This window comes from Aptenodytes patagonicus, chromosome 1 (assembly GCF_965638725.1).
Source record: "Aptenodytes patagonicus chromosome 1, bAptPat1.pri.cur, whole genome shotgun sequence".
Lineage (NCBI taxonomy): Eukaryota > Metazoa > Chordata > Aves > Sphenisciformes > Spheniscidae > Aptenodytes > Aptenodytes patagonicus.
The window spans coordinates 67,982,685-67,996,624 of record NC_134949.1 but is presented as its reverse complement, the minus strand read 5'-3'; the positions used below and the strand labels follow the sequence as shown (position 1 = coordinate 67,996,624).

General features: G+C 41.8%; 1 protein-coding gene across 3 annotated transcripts in view; it reads right to left on the bottom strand.

Annotated features, from left to right (window-relative positions):
* DENND5B (DENN domain containing 5B) overlaps positions 1-13,940 on the bottom strand; it is a 118,752-nt gene that overhangs the window by 51,587 nt on the left and 53,225 nt on the right. For all 3 annotated transcript variants that reach the window (XM_076340660.1, XM_076340665.1, XM_076340674.1), the window contains 2 exons: positions 12,016-12,125; positions 6,146-6,812 (listed from right to left, as the gene is read on the bottom strand). In XM_076340660.1, the coding sequence (XP_076196775.1) occupies positions 6,146-6,812; positions 12,016-12,125 (777 nt within the window). The remainder of the gene's footprint in view (positions 1-6,145; positions 6,813-12,015; positions 12,126-13,940) is intronic.

The following is a 13,940-nucleotide window of genomic DNA, read 5'->3' as shown; positions in this document are numbered from 1 at the left end:
TTATCCATGTTACAGCCTGCCATCACTGGTTCAGCATAAATTAGTTTATGATTAAAAGCCACCTTAAGAATTAACTCACAGGAAAACCTGAATTAGCTCCCATTACCGGCATGGTTAAGCCTCCGAGAGCAGGGCAGAAGTCTGTGACAGGCTGACAAGGTGGCAGTAGGACACATGAAGATGCACCTGACGACGCAGGGAGCCCCTTGCTCGTCCCCACGGCTGCTGGGGCAAAGCAGCCTCCCCGGCGGGCAGCAGCTCTGGACCAGGGCAGCAGGGTGGTGGGGAGGGCACAGACTCTAGCAGGCAACAACTTTGCTCAGGACCACTTTTGACTGCCATGTTATTTATCTGGCGTTTGCCGTAGCTGGAATGCAAAGGCCTAATTTAACTTCTCCTCGCCCTGCTCATAAAAGGTAAAGATGTTTTATAATGGAAAAACCGTAAGATCCAACTACAAAAAAGTGGAGAGGGGATGGAATGTGTGCGCGCGAAGTGATAAAAGCAGTTGCCAAATCTTCCTCTACACTTCACTATTAGTACAAACAGGAGTGGGGATGTGGTACAGACCTGTACTAGCTCCTTCTCCTTGTTTCCAGCTGCTTTAAAAACTTGACTTTTCAGGCCGTATTGACTTCAGCTAACAAAATTGAGCAACCTTTAATTAAAAAATGGTTTTGTCTTTCCACCTAAGTTAAAAACCAAGAGGCTATTTGATTCTTTGATTATTCTATCCAATTGTCTCCTTTCCAGGGGAACACACACTGCAGTCTCCTCTGACTGTGGTGGTGTTGAGGCCCTAAACTCGGGTCTCTATCACAGCATAGACACATTTTGTCCCCGTGTAAATTGTTCACCATTATCTCTGCAATAGCTTCCCATTGGTTTTGATGAATACCAGTGTGGAGTGCAACTATTTAAATAATGAGCAGAGGAGAGCAAAGGTTTTCTATGTAACTATTTGGTGTAAAAATGCTTTAAAAGGCAAACAGATCATGCATGTATTAGTTTTAAAATATCTCCCCCAAAACAGGCTTCAAAAGAAATATCTTTCAGATACCACCTTTTTCTAGGTGATGACTATATATATGCATAGCCATTTGTATTATAATTTCTAAGATTAAAAAAAAATGCAAAGAATATTTCAATCTTTGAGGAGCAATTACTCAAGCCCTTTGAAAAACAACTGAGGAAATGCTCAAAATTATAATGAGTAGAAATAGCCTAAGCTCTAAGAAGTTTATCTTTGTCTCATCCACATGTTCCCTCTCATGTTTAAATCCCTAGAAAGGCAGACATTCAAAATGGATCGCCGAGGTTTCTGCAGAGCCCACAGTTTAATTCGTCTCTCTCCAGCAGACATCCCACGCCAGTGGTGTTTTGTTACCAATCCTTGGGAAATTGTAGCAGCTATTGCAGAGTGTTATTAACTTGGACACTGCTGGAAGCCTGGACATTCACAATACCCTTACATCTCCACGGTCGCACAGGAGAGCTGTGCTCTGAAAAAAATAAAGGGCACTTGCAAGAGTATTACTTTCTACGATTGAATAAACTATAATAAAACTACAACAGCAAGTCTGTTTCATAAATGAAAGTCTGTACGCCCCAAGCTTACACGTTAGATGTGTGCTACACCATGTGCCTTGCTTAGTGATAACAAGTATGACTCTATATCAGTTTTTTCTGCTTTATTGGGAGTCTCGTAGTTCTTATGTCCTTCCTTTGAAAGTCACAGGAACACATCATAATCCAAGCTTTGATTTTTAGAGGATGAAGTTTATAAGGCTGAAAGCCAAAGACTGCACCCTGAAGAACTGTGGGGAAAAATATCTAATCCCTCCCTTTGGATTTCAAAGCCCCATTGTTAAAATTTGGCCCTATTTAAACTTAAAAGTATTCTCTATATGCAGGAAGATGTAACCTGAAGCCATAGGAGTTCTGCTTCTAGTGCTTTCAGGTACAGCTTTCCGTATCACCTTTGTAGGCCAAAGTTGGCCCTTAAGGCAGTCTATTACATCTACCCACCAACAGAGATTTTGATTAACTCCCTGGAAGTCCACGCTGTCTCCATTAACAGTAAGGACTTGGCTTTTTGGTCTTGCCATCTAGGCGCGAGCACAGGTCTCTGCCAGTTACCCAGCTATCCTCGCCTTGTTCCGTGCTTTGCCCTAACGCTTCCACAGCACTCTTTGCTGCTCCCAAGCTGCACAGATGTTTCACATCTTCAGACTGAAATGCTTTGGTCATAGTGACTTTTGCCCCTGAAGGACATAATTATCCACACCAGCAGTTCCCAAACTGTGCTTTGCAAAGCCACGGTGATAGCTCCTTAGCACCAGGCTGCTTTAAAGTTTAAACTGTAAACTTGAGAGAAATTGAGGATTAAAGTAGTTGCCTGCAGTCCAAAACGTTTGGGAATGAAAAGAGCTTAAAAAATGAGCTCATCATTCTTTTACATCAGTCTCTCCACCCCTCTTGCTTAACCACCACACCTGCAAAGTGAAGTTACAGTCCACTACAATCCCTTCATTCTCCCAAGTGATGGGATACCACTCACCCATAAAACACCATGAACAGAGCAACTAGTTACCCAAAGTTGACAGTAGCAGCCAAGGTACGAACAGCTACCAATTGGTCCTGTGTCTACCACAGAGCTGTGCCCAACACTCTCGTATCATGCTGGGAACGCGTCCAGGGCAAGCTGGGTAAAGTCACCCAACACCCTAGCCTCTTCATTTAGTTAGATGCCTTTGTTCAGGCTGCTGGAAACATTATGTCTCAGCTACATGGTTAAAAATAAACTTTTTCATCATCAACTCCTTGTTCACTAGAGAAAAAACATTCCAGAAAAGCCAATACAGTCTCTGTGCTACCTTCCTGCCAGCCCTTCGCTGCTATCATCAACTCTGTCAGTAACCAGGTGCAGCTCCACTTGACCACCATCCTTCCCGCAGGCAGCCCACTGCCCATTCTTGCCTATAAAGTTTGGAACTAAAGCTGTTTGACCAGTGTTTCCAGTATTTGCAGTTTTCATATCCCTCGTGCTCTTTCTTGGCCTCAAAAAGTAATCTGCCTTTAGCAGACAGACGTTTAGTGAGAAGTTTAAGGTTCTCAGTAGACAGCCAGCAGGCTCATTGCACGGTCAGGTTGTGCAACAATTTGTATTTTCACTCAACTTTCCAAAATAAGTCTTTGTTCTTTAAAAGAGGAACAATTTTTTTGGCAAGCTTGAATGAAAAGCTTCCTTCCAACAGGGCTAGGAGAATCACAAAAAAGTCAGCTTACTTTTCCCACATGTGTTATTATCAGCTCTCTCACTGAAGAGCTGTGAAGTCTGGTGAGCTGAAGTAGGTCTTGGTCCAATGCTCTGATTTCTTGAGTATTGTAGCATTTCAGTGAACTCTGACTTTGGGTGAATAATGCTGTCTTGCTTGAAATTGCACCCTGTGGATGCAAGACCATCTTCTGCTAATCTTTTGTTGAGTTTGGTAAGATTTGCAGCAAGGCCAGGCCACTGGAAACACAGTCCAGCGAGTCTATCCTCTTTAAAGTAGAAAGGGAAGGAAGGACAAATTTGCAAAATCACACTCTCATTCATTACTTTGGAACAAGTGATACATAAGCCAAAAACTTCTTTTCATCTTTTGCCTTGAAAGAGCTTGCAGTTAAGAAAGCGTTTCTCCCTGATGGATCTCAAAGCTTGGAAAGGAGATTTCAGTAGTTATCTAGCCTGGCTATAGCTCAAATAGGAAAAAGAGCTGCTTTGTTTTCTCTTTCAGGAATCGCAAGACTGACATTTAAAAGAAGCTGCAGTGCACAATTAGCCAAGCACTCAGCTATCAGGATATGCCAAAACTGAGGCTTTGCACTTGACCTCCACTCCACATTCCTCACCTCTGGGAACCAGCATTACGATGCTATTTACATAATCACAGTATTTCCCTAATACAACTGTATGCTTTTCCCCATGCGCCATCAGGTTGTGTCTATATTAGATAGGGAAGTAAAGGTCATGTCAAGGACATACCTGGATTCACCAATAATAGAAGGAGAGAGGAGAAAAAAAAAAAAAATCTGAATTTTGGAGCATGGAGAGGATTAATTCTCACTATCTCAATTTTCTTAAAAAAAAAAAAAGCAAACCCCACAGTGAAAACAAACAAAACAAGTAAATCCTTAAATTATAGCCAGTAATTGGAAGAAAAACACTTGTTTATCTGACTTCTGGTGGCACTGAAAATTGAATCAAAATTATTTAGTGGATATATTTTGTCTGTCTCAAGGACTATTACAAAAATAACGCATATGCAGGTTGCTCTCCATCTGCACAAAATATTACTAAAATGTAATCTGACAAGCAGATTTTTCCTAATGCTACTAGCTTACAGTAAAAAAAAAATCTCAGTTTTCAGCAGGTCCATAAGCAGGGACCAGGGTGGGAATGACAAGCAGGGATGGGAAGGCATTTCAGTGGTGTTGCTGCTTAATGTTGAACCCTGGTGTCAAGTGGCAAAGGCAGCACGATTCAAACTGAGGAAGAAAGGGGTAAGCACACACACACAGAAGCAGAAGGGAGGGGAAAAGCAGCCTAATCAAAACTAACAGCAGGATTTCTGCTCACACTTCAAACCGAGAGCAGATAAAGCCCTTCATTTTCAGTTCTTGAAAGCGAACCCCTGGAGTCCATGTGGAGAAGTGCTCCGCAAAGAACTAGCAATCCTTTGAATTCAGTCATTTGCAGAAGAACTACCCTCCTTCCACCTCCCTGAACATTTTTCCCCCATTCTCAGTCATTTATTCGTTAGTATTACTATTACACACTTACTGACCTTTTCTTTTACATGACAAACCCAAGCGTTCACTTCTGGAGCCTGAAGGTTCGTTACCCATACTCATTTTAGACAATGTCCCATCCTCTCTCTCCTCTCCATTTCATGCTGTCTGTTGCTTGAACCACATCTCTTGAGAAGTCTAGGTATTCAGCATCTTTTCTTCTTTTTGTTAAAAGGTATGTGTACCTCCTGGCTTCAAGTTGTTCATTCTAGTCTGATGAAACCACCCCCCCCAAACTTTTTCCCTGAGGCACATTTTACTAGTTTAGGGTCAGCATCACAGAAGCCATTTGGGAACCCAAGTAATATGGACAGGCACGCAGTGAGACTTAGAGGAACCTCCAAAAAGTCTGGGAAACCCCTTGAAAGTCAGCAGGAAACTTGAACTTGACTTGTTTGGGCACTCTGGTGCATTGCAACAGTTGCAGCACATACCTTTTGGTACCCAAATATCACCAGGGCCAGACTCACAGCAACCAACATCATACAGGAAAGAGTAATAGGGTTGTAAAACCTCAGAGCATGCCCAGCGCTAAGTCAAGATTCCCCAAAACTTGTAGCAGAGTATTGCACTACTGCAGAAAGATACAACCAGAAGAGAAAAGGTACAAGCCAGATTTTCAAAAGCTTGCTGGCATACTTTGACGTGGACAGGCTCTGTGCAAGCAACTTCTGCCAATGTAGCTAGCCTTTGCCAGTTGCAATCTTAAGTGTCTCAAAAAGAAGTACCAGCATCCTTGTCAGAAAAAGTTCCCAAATATCTCAAGTAGGCCTACGAAGGGATGCCCTGTAATGCTACTCAGTTCCAACCTAGCATTAAAACTTCAGCCTCTAAGTGCTAAAAAACTCTCAGTGCTTTAACAAGAACATATCCATCATATGGGAGGGAGGAAATCTCACCAAACTTCAATACACTGCTGAAATTTGAAGAAGTAGCTAGCAAGACTGTTTTCTGCAAGATGTATTACTTTCTGCTGGTTTTTTTGCAGAAAATAGGATTAGTTTCATGCTGTCTTGCAGCATGATCAAGGGCAATGTAAGGATAATAATTAAGTGAATTCTATTGCTAGCTGTCACAAGTGATAAAAACAATGCATAATTAAACAAGCAGTATCTAGACTGCCTGGAAGAAACAATTATTTAGTGCTTTCATTAAGACAGACTGATTTCTCTCACATATTTTCATTACATTCTCACATTTCACAAATCCGCTGAAAATCAACAGCTTTATATTAGCTCCTATGGCTGCAGCTGCCCAGGAACTGCCCGCTGGGAACAGACCCAACGTGCATCGCCAGACGAGTGCCCACCTTGTGAGTACAGAAGGATCTGCATCTCCAGAAGAACGCAGGTGAAAACCTGGACCAGGTTCTCCAGGCCCAACAGCTCGAAAACCTCCCGCAGCGGGTAGTCAGAGAGTGGCAGCTCGTTGGGCCCAGGTCTCTGGCAAATGATGGGCTCGTAAACCCCATAAAACTTCAGCGACCTCCCCGGGGGTGGCAGGGGCACCTCATAGAGGATGTTGTGGATGTAGCTCTCCAGGGGCAGAGGCGGCGGCTGCTGTGAGGTCACTGCCTTATAGAGCTGGATCAGGAACTTCTTGCAGGCTTGCATGAAGGGCAGAGGGGTGATGAGGCATATGCATTTGGAGACGTACAGCGTGTCTCTGCTGATATCGTAGGAGTTGTACCGCTGGAGCTTGGCGAGGGAAGTGGCATCGCCCTCATCGATGCTGCTAGCCAGGGAGTCCATGCTACACGAGGAGGAGGCGCAGACACTGCTGTATTGCTCTGCATTGTGCATCTGGTAGAGCGTTTGCATGGCTGTGCAGATCTGCTTGCTCGTGACCTCCTCGTAGAATGTGAGCACAAACCCGTATGTACGAGAGCCATCTTCTCTGGTGATGATGAATGAATGGAGCTGCGGATCTCTGTTATCTGCCTGCGTCCTGAAAGACAGCCCTTTGGGCATACACAGCTAAGAAAAGAGAAAAGAAACAGATATAGTTATCTAAGCTACAATTTTATTTTGTTACTTTTGCTTTACAGACACATTCTTTTTTCCCACCACATCATAACAAGCCATTTCTCATTAAACATAATCCCCCTGAAAAGTAGCCCAAGAACAAACAGCCTAAAACTCACGCTACTTAAAAGAAGAGATAGGCATGACTGAAGAAAGGAAAACACCCTCTGAAAACACCCTCCAAAAACACCCACCTATTAAGTTATTATGACTTACTTTCATTACTTTGTAAAATTATTTTCACTACTGAGTAGCCTTTGTCTCATTTACTTAAGCATCATATAAAGACATCCAGTTTTGTTCTCGTTTGCATATATTGTTCCCACAGTACTCTAAAATCAGAGAGCCAAGGGAGCATCTTATACCACTGAATTAAAATTACAGACTTCTTGAAATTCTTTGATCTTCCCTAATTTTCTTAAAAGAAAGCAAAACAATTGACTGACAGCTATTACATTTACTTTCTTCCTTAAGTGCTACAAAAGAGCTTACATTGGAAGAAGGGTGGGGTGGGGGGGAATCTTTTACAGTGATTCTACTGCACTGGGTGTTTCTCTGAAACATGGCCCTAGTGATAACTCGAGGCATTTTTCCAGGCATTCCTCAGGAATTCTATCAGCCATCTAATACAAAATAACAAACATCCAGCAAAACTTGTTTGAATGTGCATCAGCATGAAACTCCTTATGTTCTAGCTAAATCAGTATGTTTATAAACGAAGAATTAAAGCTTCCTTTGTACCTTCCATCTGAAGAAATAAAAAGAAAGAAGAGAGGAAGACCCTTCAAAGTGCTCCTCCTGTTCCAAAAGGCAACCCTGGAAGCCAACTTTCCCAAGGGATGTGAACCTACACACGACTGAGTGCATCCCCTAATGTCCCACCTTGACCAGGAGTAAATTCTTCTGATGGTGGAAGAAGTCAAGAGAAATAATTATATATTTTCAGGCACATCCTATCCTGAACTTCACCAGCGCACCGTGCAGAGACCGTTTGACAGCCTGATAAAGCTGCTACCAGCCCAGCTGGGATTTAGGCAAGTGGTCCAGACTCATTTCACAACATGCTAGCAAGCCCCTAAGTTATCTGGGACAGCTCTTATGTATTCCTCTGAAAGGTAACGTATAGGGAAATAAGTAGCCTGGAGTTGGTAGAAGAATTTAATTCAATTGATGGGCTTTGCTGACATAAACCATGAAATTGCAGCTTGAACCATTTTTGAAGAGCAGCCTCATTTGCATTCAAAAGGTTTATAGTTTTTATTGAAGCTTTAACAGCAGTGCCATGGTTAAGGCTTCTCCAACAAAGAAGTAGTAGAAAAATCCTTGTTTCACACTTTATTTAAATTTATTCTGCACAATAAATATCTCTTAACCTCATTTTTTGGCAGGTTTTCTTAATAAAAATTTATTTCTAGAATGGACATTCAATGGCGGCTATAGCCTTATCAAATCCGATCAGGCCAAAATCACAGGTTTTAATCTCAACACTATCAAAGATTATATTTTCTTCACTTTACAGAAAAATGCCTGGATAAACAAATTATAGGTACTAGTACAATCAAGAACAGATAAATATCAAGGAAATTCAGACCAGCTGAGACAGTTTCAGAAGGCTGTATTAAATAAATTTCCTCCAAGTCTTAATTATTATTCCCTCGTCCTTTATATACTGAGTATACACACACAAAGGGACACCCATCTATTAAGTTTCAGCCACAGCCCAGCATATGCAGAATATTGACATTTTAAGACCCTGGCTGCAAACCCCAGCACAGAGACTGCCGCTGTCGTTAGACCTACGAGAAGACACAGGAAAAGGCAGAGAAAGAAAGAAGATGGGAAAGCACCGAGGCAGGGAGGAATGACCAAGAGTCACTTAAGAAGCTAAGATCAAAAGGAAGGGCCTGTGCTCATTTTCCAGCAATACAGAAAGCTTCAAATTTGCAGTTAATGCATGAAAACTTTAATCTTAGTGCCTCGGACATTAATCACTTCCCATCTCATCTGTGTTTGTCACATGAGAGCCCCAGGAGGGTGTTGGGGAAGAGCAGCTTGGGACGTGCTAGGGGGGTGGAAAGCTTTGCCTGCTGGTGAAGCTGGGTGACTAATGGCGAGAAGGCAGTCGGTCACCTTTATTGCATCTTTGTATAAACACAGAAAACTATCCAAGATTATAGACCAAAGGACAGGATTTTTGGCTTTCAGAGCACTTTCCTATTTATATTTAAACATATCCATCAGCAGAAAAATGTGGAATTAACTCATACTTGCAATAAGGCTTATAATCAACATGGTTTGTAAAAACAAAAGGAAGTTGCACAAAGACAGACAAAAAGATATCAACTAATGCACACCCCATCTCTAGAAGTGATGAGTAGGAGATACCCTTTTCGTAAACACGGAAGCAGGACACACGCACACACACACTGTAATCCCTCCCTTCTCCCTCCTCCCAGCCATCACCAGTTGCAGATATTTCTGAACCAAAGGTCCCCTCCAGACCACTGCCCATTATCACCGGTTCACCTCCTCTCCATTAGATCCTTTATTTCACTTTTTAAGCCCCTGTATATTTTTCAAGTTCACAACATGCCACGGCAGCAAGCTCCATACCCAAATTGCACCGTGGGTGAGGGGGTGGAGAGCAAGATGCTTTTGTTTGTATTAAAACCTGCTCCTTCAAATTACACTGGGGAACCTTTAATTCTTTTATTTCAGTATTTGACACGTTAAACGGACAATGCTTCCTTGGACTTCAGAAATACAGGCAAAGATTTATATACCCTGATGAACCAGAGGGCTAAAACAGGAGGTTTATTTCCTAAAAATGTCACTTTCCTCTCTACTGAGAACTTCAGTTTGGTACAACACATTACTTGCGGAATGGCCATGGAAGACAGTATGTGACATTAGGCAGGGATAATCACAAAAGCAGTGAGGGGGAAAGAAATACTTCCCTATTAAAGAGAACTCTATATACTTTGAAAGGGAGAAAAAACATGACCCGTAGGCAGAGTGGTTTCTTGGGACTTCAGGGGGTTATTTTTAAAGCGACAGGATGGTTTCAGAAGGCAATTGAAATTCCTTAGGCATCCAGCAAAGCCAGAGTTCTCACAAGTTAACCTTCAAGGATTTATGCATTTTCTTCTCTGAGGAAAATTGCTTCTGGAAGCTCACATAAAGCAAACACATAGGCAGAACTAATACAGCAAGGCAAGATCAGAAAGGCCAATAATTGCCTCAAGGGATTCTGTGGAGGTGGATATTACTTTAAATGATGTTTCAGATCAAAACAATAAAGAAGTTTTCCAAAAGATGATTTAAAAGACCATTAAATACTGCTGCTGTTAGTAAATGCTTTTTTTCCTCCAAGACACAGTACCAATGAAAGATGTGCTCTTCAGCTATTTGATTTCAGCTGAATGCAGCTCAGTTCAATTATTTTATTTTAATAGGTCTCTTGCTGGTTTTGGTATTCCATTTTTGTCTGATAATATGATCGCACTTCATGAATACTAGATATTTTCAACTGTAATGTGAGAGACAAATAATGCAGCAGTTCCAGCTATTACCTCTTGCTGCCATATTCCTGCTGCACACCCCCCATCACTTCTCCTCTGAACACTCCCAATTCAAAGGCAGAACTAAAAGGCATAAGTAGCCTTGGTAGTTGAGTTATTACCATCTTAACTGTGCTGATGAAGCATCGTTCTGAGTCCTTCATGCCTTCTGTATAGGCAAAGTGATGTGGAGACCTGCCCAAATACCGCACTGTCTCCATCAATGCACGTTTGGAAGCAGAGGACAGAAATCCCCAGCTGTCAGTGGGCAAAGTGACTGATATTGGTAGTAGGCTCATCTCTGCCTTTCTATGCACGTGTAGTGGAGAGTATCAGCTCTCAGCATCACTGCTACTTCCAGCTCCTGGGTTTTCATGTTAAATATTTGGCATAATGCTAAAAAATAAAATTCAGGGGAAATTGAGATGAACTTTGAAGATTTCTACACCTTCATGATTGCAGAGAAGTTTCAAATGTGAACTAAATGTAATTCAGACTGCATTTACAAAAGCCATTTTATTGTGGTTTTTACGTGTTCCCTGTTTCTCCATCAGAGTAAGGGCCAGGAGATTCTCTTGACTTCATACCCGCACCATACACTGAGGTTAGTTCTGGTTTGAAGTAGCTAGTATGTAGTCCTACCCTCCTCAAATGTGAAGCACATCTAAACTAGGCTGGGGGGAAAGGGTTCCCTAATTTTCCCATTTTGAGTTAGACCCAATACAGAGTTTTGAAAACAGCTGGTATCGGTAATATTGCATAATATGTATTGTAATAATGTTATTGTAATAACGTTATTATTACGACAACTGTTTACTTTTAAGTTATAAAACAAATAGCATTTTCTGTACTGGGAAGCTCAAATACCAGTAATCTGTTGTCTTTGTCAGGACACGTTCTTAACAAGTGCTTTGGTGATTTTGGAAACATCCTTTGAATATCAACTCTTTGGGAAAATTTCCAGTGGATCATCCGTCTAGTTGTCACCGCCCCCAACTGTCTTCTCCTCCCTCTCCTGTTCATTGGACTTAGCCACACAGACAAACTCACACCAAGTTTAGCTGAGAGGAAAGAGATGTATAGAAGATGCATTAGTGCAGAGGTGCCATTAGAAGTGACCACCCAACAAAAGTCGTGGTTTAGGTAAGCTCCAGCTTCTCTGTAAAGATTCCTCTCTCCCTTGCTATATGCAGCATCAGGGTTTTTTGTACTCAAAAATTTCACATGGATATTAGTACCTTAAAAATTCCCTAGTTTGCCTCCTTCCCAGCTGTGGATATGCATCCTGGGTGACTACACCCCTTCTCAGCCAGTCACTGAGCTGGTGGTTAGACTTGTTTCATCATGCAGTACACTTAACTAGAACTAATGAGGGAAATGCAGTATTTTACTTTTGTTACACCTGAAAGTATTCTGTATTCTCACAATACCTCTTCCTCTACAGCTTTTCAACCAGCATGCCTAGTGCATGCACTTAGTCCCAGCAGAAGCACCTTGTTCATCACATCACATCGGCTGGTTGTAAACAACCCAGGAACCACTTGAGAGTTGGAAGTTGACAGAAAACAGCTTGAGAAAAGAGATCCTCTACCTACCATGTTGACGGCATCCTGGTCGAAGGGGTTCCACTCAATGTTCTGAGGATAATGGGCCAAAACTTTGGACTTGAAGGTTCTTCTTAAGGGACTCTGGTCGAAATTCTCTCCTGCAACAAATGAAGAAATAATGACTTGTCACAGAAGTGCGGCTTCAGAGAGAGCTGGCCTGGGCAGCTTACTTTCACTTTGGGTTTTTTTTGTGAAATCTGAAGGGCATTTTCACTCCCAACAGATGTATTACTTTTAAAAGAGAAACAGAAAAGGTACACATTCAGTCTGATCTTGCCCTCCTTCTCACAAAATCTTACTACCGTTGCAACACAGCTTCCGGCTCAGTATTTACCGCATGGAAATATATCATTAAGAGAAAAATTACTGCTGGAGTTTTATGGAAAAAGGCCCTGCAATCAGCTGAATTCTCCATCTTTCCCTATAGCTTGAATATCTAGAGATGGCTTTACTTAGATGTGGAAAGAGCACTTTCCCTCAAGTTTGTTAGAAACTGTCTTATGGTCAATAAAAAGTTTGAGCACCTCTCAGCTATTATATATTATTCAAGGTTTCATTATAGATCTTTTTTATATCACAAGTCCTGTGTGAAGATTGAACATATTTTTTTCTACATCAAATTTCAAGGACAGACTTTTTCCACACAAAAAATACAGCAAGTGCAAAGAGGAAGACTGAAATTAGACTTCAAGCAGAAATGCATCCAGTTATCAGCATACAAATAGTGTATTTCACGGTAATATTGCTAATGGAGTTTCCATCGTTGGATAGTCTACAGTATGCAACACAGTAATCAAAATAAAAAGTTCTTAAAAACGATTCATTATACTACCATCTACTACACTTTTCTCAGATATCAGGTTACTAATATCAGGCTTCTTGCTTTAAAGACTACAAGTGGGTCTTTCCTGTTCAGTTCCTTTCTCACCTGAGAGGCGAGAATGGGATGAAAGCCTTGAGTTTACAACGTTAAATGTTTTTGCCAAACCTTACTTTGCACTCAGAGGTGCCTTTTGGGAATTCTTAGTGTTACCTAGATACTTTTAAAAGTATGTTACTGAAATAGAATTGGATTTCTTTTCTTTAAAAAAAATAAAATTATTTCTCTTTATACTTAGAGACAGAGGCAATATTTCATTAATGTTTTTAATGAGAGGTTATTTTGGATGAAAAAATATTCAATCGCTTGGCAAGCTCTAAAGGCAATCCACCGTTCCTGCAGAAAAGTTAAACTACAAGTCACTAACCTCACTAACCCCTCTCTGAAGGCAACATGGACTGCGGGTATGATTTGTGCTTGCTGAATTACATATGACAATTCAACCTTCATGCAGCTAGCAGCCTCCGAGTGATGTTGCAAAATTGACAATTTGGCAGTTACCTGAAGGTTTCTGAGGTCACAGCCATTTGGCACGTGCCCTTTGCTCCTTGAGAAGCACAGTCTACACAATCATTTGGCTCAGAGTGAATTAATCCAAGGAAATTTCCGTACAAATTGATACCTGAAGGCAGAGCTTCTCAGCCTTTGCCTGGCAGAACTTAGGGTCTGCAGATAATTGAGGGGAACACAAGATAACGGAGAAAAACACAGTTGCAATTCACAAGGTAAAAGTTTTCCAGGCAAAGTTTTAGGAGGGTTGAAAACCATTTGCTGTATGAAACCCTTAACACACCTTCAACGTAGAGGGCAGAACCCGCACTGTCTCTCAGGGGCTGCAGTGCCAGGGCCATCGCAGCGGCACCTGCACAACAGAGGCAGGTGGAGGAAGAGGAGGCGAAGGTCAGGCATTTCTTACACCAATGCCAGCCGCCCACTTGGTTGGGAAGGGGAAGCGGAGGCTTATGCTGGAGCTCCCCTCCACAAGGATGTGTGTAGGCAGGTGGAAATTCCTCGAGACGCGCGAGTCAGCTGT